The sequence below is a fragment of the Propithecus coquereli genome, unplaced genomic scaffold (assembly GCF_000956105.1).
Source record: "Propithecus coquereli isolate 6110/MARCELLA unplaced genomic scaffold, Pcoq_1.0 Scaffold291, whole genome shotgun sequence".
Classification (NCBI taxonomy): domain Eukaryota; kingdom Metazoa; phylum Chordata; class Mammalia; order Primates; family Indriidae; genus Propithecus; species Propithecus coquereli.
The window spans coordinates 590,435-600,014 of NW_012148519.1; the positions used below are offsets into that span (position 1 = coordinate 590,435).

Below are 9,580 nucleotides of genomic sequence, written 5' to 3' on the forward strand. Positions count from 1 at the left end.
CCATACCGATGTGCCTCGACTTCCTTACTTGTAATATTAAAAAGGAGTAGCTGCCACCCATCTGGGCGAATGGACTCTGCTCTTCCTGGCTTCCTGCCTCATTTGTAATAATTTTCAGAAGGCTGCCCGCCTTTCATAAAGCAGGTAGAGGTGTTTAATAGCTCTTGAGGCAAAGCAGAGCTTAGGAAATTCCTCTGACTGGGCACGTTCTGGACTAATCCCAAACACGATATTCCTCTCCAGGCCTGCAAACTGCTGAATACTGTCTAGAATGATGTGACCGCCCCAAACACCAGTGGCCTGGCTGAACACAACCTCTGGTGCTCCTTGGGTCTCAGTTAATTCCATTGCTTTCAGCAGTGCAAGCTTATAGCGTCCTCTGTCCTCCCCTCTCCTGCATAGAATCGCTATATCTTTGGGCAGATAGCCACACTGGAACAGGCTGTGACATCTTTCTGCCACATAATTCGCTATTTGTTCTGTTGTCAGGTTAGTCTTTGTCTCACACACCCCAGGCAGAGCCTGGGCACACATTGCTTCCTCATAGGCAGCTTCCCTGAACAACGCCAATGTGTCTGGGGACATGTTGGAGGGAGGATTTTCTTTGATTCTCTTCATTTCTTCTTTCATGACCTTTGCTATCTCCAGAGAACAATGGATCCCATCGGTGAGTGTTTTTCGAGGAAACTGAGCAGATGGAGGGGGAAGACCACTGCCATCTGCATGATGGACTTGGAAAGGATCCAGAAAAATCCAGAGAACCCCACGGTGAAGGTTTTCACTTCCAGCCCCTCTCACCTTTGGATGGGTGATGTTCTTAGCCTTCATGTACCAATCACCATATTTACTGCAGAAATTCTCAGTCTCATCCATCACTATGTGTTTAATCTTTAGAAACTCCCCTTGCATGAAGGTTTTCCGGGTCACAGCTTGGCAGGTGGTTTGTTGGCTGTAAGGATGAAAGTGAGAACAGAGTTTTAGGCATATTAACAAAAGGAACACCAGCATCCATTACTCTCTGGATCGGAATCAGAGGCTAATTCTCATCTTCAGGCTGATTCATTGATTCAAAAGAGTTGTGAATACCACAAAACTGATCTGCTTACAAGTTACCTGACAGACAGAATGCATAAGTCTACACCCTTCTCTTTGGGGTTATCTAGTTAAATCTACATGTTGACACTTTTTATGTGAAACCAGGCAGGAGATTTTATTATTTCTATTAATAGTCCATCTCTGCTGCTTGACCATCCTTGAAGACAAGCTCTTTTCATCCTAAAGGAAATCTCAAAAGTAACTTACACTTTTAACGGCTCTTGAGGCAAAGCAGAGGAAAGGAAATCTCAAAAGTAGGTTACACTTGTTACTAGTATTTCGTTACTTTCTGTCCTTTTTAGAGCTGGAAAACAGTCACCAAGAGGCATATCATAATTATTATATGCAAAAGAGATAGGGGCTAATTCAAGTTCCTCAAAATCAAATTCTATTTCCCCACTTACATGTGATATAAAACCTAAAGCTTCTTTGGTTAGGTTTTGTAAGGGAAACATGAAGAAGTTGCTGAGTTTTGCTGAGTTCCATGGCATGACAAGTAGGGAGACAAATCTATAGGCCAAGTTCCCCGGAAACAACGCAATTAAAAAACAAAAATTTCCCAAAAACAAGGTTTAACAAGGAAGGAATCCTTTTCCCCTTCCTTTTTTGTTAGAGAAAAGGTCTCACTATGTTGCTCACGGTGGTCTCAAACTCCTGGCCTCAAGTGATCTTGCTACCTCGGCCTCCCAAAGTGCTGGGATTACAGGCATGAGCCGCCATGCCTGGCCATGTATTCTTTTCTTAACAAATTTAGTTGTTTCTTGCCTCCTCTAATTTGGATCCAAGTAATTCTTACAGATTCCCTGATTTTACCTATGTCATTTCTGGGACTTTACTCCCTAAGCCTTGAATCATAACTATTTATGTACTTCTCTTCCAGTTTGGACTGTGTGGACTCTTGAAGAAAAGCACTGATTCTTAGCCATCTTTGTGTCCCCCTCACATTAGGAGTTCAATAGATATTCATTGAATGAGTCTTTTGACTGGGATATTTTTCAACTTAGCTGTAAAACTTAATAAAGAATGTAGTCCTTAGCACAGTCCGTAGGATCCTTCATAATCCGGCATCTGCCTCCTTTCCAACGTCACCAGCTGCTTGTACCCACATTCCCTCGCTGCTCCAGTCAGACCTACCATTCTGGTTCTCTAGTGTCTCCATGGACTTGCTCTGCCCTTTGCCTAGAAAGCCCTCTTCATTTTATTGACTTCTTCTACTGACTTATTAGGAGTGTGCCCCAGGGTCTCCTTCACTGGGGAGTATTTACTGACCAATCTTCATCCTAAATTAAAATAAGTGTATCTTTACTATTATACTAATTATACAACACTCGCATTTTTTTTATGGCAAGGTCTTCAATATGTTTCCTCCTCTAACACTAAATGTAGCACAGTGTCTAGCTAGCATATAAACAGTGCTCAGTAAGATTCCTTGAAAGCCATATAAAGGACATGAGAAACCAAGAAGTGGGGAGGATGGGACGGTGGGTGTTGGATAAAAAGTTACCTATTGGGTACAATGAACACTATTGTGGTGATAAGCACACCAAAAGCCCTGATTTAAGCATACAAAATATCCATGTCACAAAACACTTACATCCCCTTAATTAATATTTTGAAATATTTTTTTAAACTGCAAAAAAAGATTCATTGAACAAGTAAACCAAACCAAAACCAAAATGATTTTGCCCTCATTTGCTGAATTATATAATGACCAATTTACTTTACTAAATTGAAAGCTAGAGATTTAAATCAGAAGCAAATTTGCATATTTTCTAAAATTATTGATGCAGAACAAGTCAAAAAATGAAAACATTTTATAAACAAAATCAGATCGTATTTAAATTCAAGTTCTGGCTAAGTACAATGTCTAGTTCACAGAAATACCCTATGACTTTAAGTATCATGCAAAAAGTATATTTAAAGCAAAATAGGTTCATTTCTACTTTTCTGAAATTTAAGGCCACAGATTGTGAAACAAAAAATGTTTCTAGTTCTATAAATTTAAAGTTATGACCAGGCACAGTGGCTCATACCTGTAATCCCAGCACTTTGAGAGGCTCAAGCAGAAGGATTGCTTGAGTTCAGGAGTTTGAGACCAGCCTGAGCAACAGACTCGGTCTCTACAAAAAAAATTTAAAAATTAGCTGGGCATGGTGGTATGTGCCTATAGTTCCAGATACTCAGGAGACTGAGGCAGGAGGATCACTTGAGCCCAAGAGTTTGAGATTACAGTGAGCTATGATTGCACCACTGCACTCTAGCCTGGGTAACAGAGTGAGATCCTGTTTCTAAAAAAAAAAATTAAAATTAAAAAAATTAAGTTATGCATACTTGGCTTATTTATAATGAGATGTTTAAAGTGAAACATTATACATTTTCTTTCAATTCCCTTATCATTTGGAAATGTGTATATAGTTGTGCTCTTGCACTTATGCAGCTAAGGCATTGGAAAAACTTAAACTAAAAACACAAATTATTTTTATGACACAGTTGAAAAGACTGACTAAATTTTTGTGTGTGTTTAGTTGATAAAACTCTTACATCACAAAATCCTTTAGGGAGTCGCTTTCACAAACATAGAGGATCTCTTTTGGTTTGCAGTGGAACAAATCCTTAATTTTCTCCATGATTTTTATGACTAGGGCTGTCTTCCTGGTTCCTGGAAAGCAGTGGATGAACAATTCCCGCATGTCCTGGAGGCTCTCAGAAAGCAACTCGCCCTGCTCCGCTACGAGCAAGTTGAAAAATTCACAGCCCAGCTGGTCACTCAGAAAAGATCTGGAGCACAGGGAGACCACCACAAGGGCCTGCAACAAGTCTTCCATTTCATCTTCATCAGCAAGCCTGTAGGATTGGGGGTAGTGCACAGGGATCTCACCAGGTCTACACTGTGTGCTGGTCAGGTGTATCAGCTTTGGAATGATGCACACTTTTCCTGTGTAACCACCAAGAGTTTGCAGTTTCTGCTTTAACTGATGAGCAGTGTTTCGGGCATATTCAAGTCCTCCAAGCCAACTGGGGTCTATCAGGATTGTATAGAGAACCAGGGGGCTGTTAACTGCTATTAGGAGAGCGTCGCACAGGATGTTCTGTTCTTCCTTTAAGCCAACATCACCAGCCCAGCTTCTAGAAAATATCACAATCCCCTGAGAACAAGGATATATCTGTGTCTTCATTAATTCCTCCAGTCCTTCATGATCTGAGAATAGCTTCTGACAGAGGGACTCTGGTTTAAACTGTATCTCTTCCTGTGTCACTGAAAATTCAAGGAAGAGAAGTTACCAGCACTTACAAAAGTTTATGGTAAGTACTCCTGCAACATCGCAGGAAGAAATTATTCTGGCCGTGAACTGTGGGTTTCCTTGTTTGCAAAGAGAGCACCCTGTTTTCACAGCCCTGGACTACAATCAGAGGTTCCCATTTCTGGCAGCTTTAGTATAAGAGAAGGGAGGGGTCTTCACAGAATAGCCTTCTGGCACCCTCTCCTCAACGCCAGATGGTCCACTACTGCTAGGAAGGCACTCCTTCCTGCTAGGGGTTTTCTGTGAACCTGATGCTTTCGGGAAACTGAGGGCTTTCCTTTAGAACAGTGGTCCTTAACTAGCAGCAATCCCCCGACTCCTCCACAATCCTGGGGACATTTGGCAATGTCTGGAGAATTTTTGATTGTCACCACTGAAAGGTTGCTACTGGCATCTAGTGGGTAGAAACCAAGAATGCTGCTAAACATCCTACAATTCACAGGGGACCCTCCCCAAACAGAATTATCTGACCCAAATGTCAATAGCACCAAGGCTGAGAAAACCCACTTTAGAAGGAGTTCAGGTGACCCAATGGCTCCTTCTGCATTGAAAACTCAGCACTCTCAAATTTGGAGAACTAAAGCCATATGTGACTGGAAGCTCAAAAGCACACAGAAATATAGTAGGGATCCGATAACTAGGAAACAAGATTCAGACACGTACATTATTTTAGGACCATTATGTCTGCTGAGTTCTACATTTGACCTTCTCTAAGGAGAAAGACTTGAACTAATTGCTACCAGTACCTCCCAACTTAAGTTTTGAAAATAAATAGTCCCCTCAGCTGAAATCAAGAGGAAATACCTGGAAACGAATGTTGTTGCAGAGCCTCCTTAAATTCCAGGACTTTTACAGGATATCCTGGGCTGCTTGGTGCAGATGAAGCTGCTGAAATCAGTTGAGAGCTGTAGCGTGTGGCCAAACTGGAGGAAGCTAAACAATTACATGGAAAGTTGTTTCAGACAAAAAATAAATGGTAAAAGAACACTTTGTTGCTCTTCGTACCTGTGTGTGCAAGGCGCCTGAGCTGCTGTCACACTTACTATGCCTCAAACAGTTCCCATATGTCAGGAGAGGAAGTCTGGGAACTCCTGCAGGGGTCACACTGTGCATATTCTAAGTCACTGTGTGACTCGGCTTGGGCAAGTCATTTCACCTCTCTCATGCAAGAATGAGGTAATGGTCTCTAAAGTTCCTTTCAACTCTCATAGTCTGATTCCAGGCTATCTCTAAGAAAAAATGGCATCTCGTGGGGATCATCCAAGTTAGTTAAGATCAGTGTTTTATTTTTATACATATTGTTACAGCTGCTGTTTAAGTCCCCATCCAAGGTTAGCTGGAATCAAAAGCAGCAGGATCTCTAGTCTGGTGGGGGGAGAGGGAAAGGAAGAGAGAGGAGAGAAGTGAACTCAAATTCAGGGAAAGAAAAGAATGATCCAATAAAATTCTCTAATCTCTCAAGTCTTTTTTCTCTTTTTTTTTTGAGACAGAGTCTCACTGTGTTGCCCGGGTTAGAGTGAGTGCCGTGGCGTCAGCCTAGCTCACAGCAACCTCAGACTCCTGGGCTCAAGCAATCCTACTGCCTCAGCCTCCCAACTAGCTGGGACTACAGGCATGTGCCACCATGCCCGGCTAATTTTTTCTATATATTTTTAGCTGTCCAATTAATTTCTTTCTACTTTTGGTAGAGACGGGGTCTCGCTCTTGCTCAGGCTGGTCTCGAACTCCTGAGCTCAAACAATCCACCCGCCTCGGCCTCCCAGAGTACTAGGATTACAGGCGTGAGCCACCGTGCCCGGCCTGATCTCTCAAGTCTTGATCCAAGCTTCTTTTGTCAAATTGGGACCACACTGACCATGAAAGCAAGTTGATAAGCTTAGTTCAGCCTGTATGTCCTTTATGGATTCATTAGAAATCACCAAGGCTGATTCCAAGCAAAACTGCAAGGGAAATGAAAACATCAGACGTCCTCCTCCCTGTCCCAATATCTCCTTTTTCATCATTTTCGCCCCAAGCCAGGTGGTTTAGGTATTAGCTTCTAACATTTGTCAGCAATGTTTCTCTTGAAAGAATTAGTGGAGAGTCATTCTTAAACCATGTTTCTCTGAAATATCTTTTTTTTTTGGAGACAGAGTCTCTCACTCTGTTGCCTGGGCTAGAGTGCAGTGGTCTGATCATAGTTCACTGCAACCTGAAACTCCTGGGCTCACATGATCCTCCTGCCTCAGCTTCCCAAGTAGCTGGGACTACAGGCATGGGCTGCAACGCACAGCTAATTTTTCTAATTTTTTGTAGAGTTGGGGGGATGGAGGTGGTCCTCGACATTGCCCAGGCTGGTCTCGAATTTCTGGCCTCAAGCAATCCTCCCGCCTTGGTCTCTCAAAATAAGATTGAAATCCAAACATTTCTTGACCTCAAAGAGTTCCTATTCTGAGTGGTCGGAAGTAAAGATATTAGAAAAGAACCCTGCAATGGGAGAACATTTGTAAGCAAAACCAAATTTCTACTTTTTAACTAAATACATGACTGAATACCCACAAAAGGCAGGGAAAGGGGCTCCTCCCTGCTGACTGGGTAATGATGTCACTCTCTCCTTACCTGACCGAATATCCAGCATCATGACCACCCACTGCTCAGCTGTCAGCCTTGTGACAGAATTGTCTTTCATGATCCAGGAATCTGGGGCCTGTGCGAACACTACACAACAGAAGGGCTCCACTTGAACCACACAGACATAACCATACAGAACATCTTTCTGGTACACATTCAAGATTTTGGTAGTGAAATTCACCTTTGGCTTCTTATGGCAGAAATGGAATGTAGGCAATTTTTCTATGCAGTTTTCTATTTCTTTTTTTAATAAGTCAGGGTTCACTTTTTCCCACTTACATCCAAACACTTCTTTGCTCTTATCATCCACCCCGATAATTAGGTACCCTCCTTGAGTGTTGGCAAATGCAGAAATATAATGAGGCAGCATTTCTTTAATCCGAGGTACAACCTTTTTGGTGGTGAACCTTTTAAACTCAACGTGTGTTGACTCCGTAAAGTTGAGTTTCTCCTTATACATGAGTTTGTCTCTTTTAAAAAATTCTGAGGCAGATATCTTCATATCTTCCTCTTCCTGAATGACTCTGTGGAGAACTTGCCGAGACTGCAGCTCCTTCACCCTTGGCCTTTCTCTTTGGCATCTAGACTCCTTCTCTCTGAGAAGCTGCAGCGCACCGGTGGCATTCAAGTTGATAGCGGAAGTGACATCTCTCTGATATATATTGGAGCGCACGCTGCAAATCCTTAGTGGGAGGCTGAAAACATCTGGGCTCCACGGCTTCACAAAAATCAGGAGACTGTGCCTCTGCTGCATGTAATCAAGGTATTTCTGAGAAACTGAAGGAAGGAGCTTTTGAAAAGAAGTTTCCAAATCCTGTCCCAGCCCATGGCATCGGTAACTATAGGTTTTATCATCAATCTCTGCTTTGATCACACCCCCTCCAGAATTTAACAGTGCACATATAGCCTGGATGATTTTGGAGTTCTCAGATCTTTTCAAGTAGCTATTGGTCATCTTCTTCCTGTTTTCTTCTCCAAAAGTGACTCTGCCCACTTCTACTATAATCTCAGGATACGCCATTTCTGTATCAGTCTTGGGACTCTCCATCTCAGCAGCCCCTCTGTGCTCCAACAATAACAGAAAGGAGTTCCTATAATCAGAACAGAAGTGTTGTTTCTACATTAACAAGAATTCCAGAGATTACAATATTATATTTTCTTCAAAGCTATCAATTACTGGAAATATATTTTAACATTGGAAATCACCTTTAATAGTACTGTTTTCTAACCACTTTGGCAAATATCCTTAGCCTTTCCAGCATGAACAGACATAGATAAAGGTGAATGCTTAATATTTTCCCATAACGGAAAAATTGCAATGCTGAATTTTTCAGCCATTTTCCATTTAAGATCAAGAAACACCAACATTGAAGCCAGGTGTGAGGGGTCACTCCTATAATAATCCCAGGACTCTGGGAGGCTGAGGCAGGAGGATTGCTTGAGCCCAGGAGCTGGAGATCAGTCAGAGCAACAAACCAAGACCCTGTATCTACAAAAATTAAAAAAGGCCAAGCGTGGTAGCTCACATCTCTAATTCTAGCACTTTGAGAGGCCATGATGGGAGGATCGCTTGAGGTAAAGAGTTTAAGACCAGTCTGGGCAACAGTGAGACCCCATCTCTACAAAAAATAAAAAATTAGCCAGGTGTAGTGGCACGTGCCTGTAGTCCCAGCTACTTGGGAGGGTGAGGCAGGATCATGTGAGGCCAGGAGTTTGAGGTTTCTGTGAGTTATGATGATGCCACTGCACTCTGGCCTGAGCAACAGAGTGAGACTCTATCTCAAAAACAGAAAATTAAAAAATTAGTCAGTCATGGTAGTGCATGCCTGTAGTCCCAGCTACCCTGGAGGCTGAGGTGGGAGGATCACTTGAGCCTAGGAATTCAAGTTTACTGTGAACTATGACCATGCCACTGAACTCCAGTCTGGGTGACAGAGTGAGACCCTGTCTCTAAAAAAAAAGAAAAAACAAAGCAAAACACTAACATTGGGCCCAGAAAGAAAGGACATGGGTTGGCGAAGGAGCCAAGGTAAGTTATTAGAGAATATGCAAAAGGCAGGAGATGCTGTTGTTCATGATGCAAAGGGGAAAGAAAGGAAGGCGCTAGAGAACTAAGGAAGTACAGTTTTGTAGGTGTGTCCTGTAGAAGATCTTGCTTAAAAACAAATGTGAATTTTGGTATTTTTATGTGCTATTTTAGACATTTTGAAAAGTTTTATTCTACTCCTGAAAGAATGTCAATTGATATCTAATTCATAAATCTTTTTAACTCTTCCCATGTTCTTCTAAATTTTAAAAGTACATTTCTTTATAAACAGTGTGATGTGGAAGCAGGAGTTTTCCTTCTCTCCTAATAGGTCTACCCTGTGCTGTGGGAATCTCTAAGACTTGGAAAAAAATGTGAGCTTTTGAGGCATGGTCATCAAACTATGGTCAACCCTTCTTTTGCTTCATAGATGAGAGAATAGCCTCTTAAATTGAAATTAGAGCTCCGAAGCAAATAATTCAGAAAGGATCCCCTTACCTTTGTTTAATTGCATAACAAAATATTTACTAACTCAAACCAAAATTCT

The 9,580-nt window shown here is 41.9% G+C and overlaps 1 protein-coding gene across 1 annotated transcript; it reads right to left on the reverse strand.

Annotated features, from left to right (window-relative positions):
• SLFN14 (schlafen family member 14) lies at positions 1-8,077 on the reverse strand. The gene is made up of 4 exons (XM_012648667.1): positions 6,996-8,077; positions 5,202-5,330; positions 3,637-4,351; positions 1-949 (listed from the first exon to the last, which is right to left on the reverse strand). Exons 1-4 carry the CDS (start codon positions 8,053-8,055, stop codon positions 115-117), a joined length of 2,739 nt encoding a protein of 912 aa, XP_012504121.1. The 5' UTR covers positions 8,056-8,077; the 3' UTR covers positions 1-114.
• Positions 8,078-9,580: the final 1,503 nt, after the last annotated feature.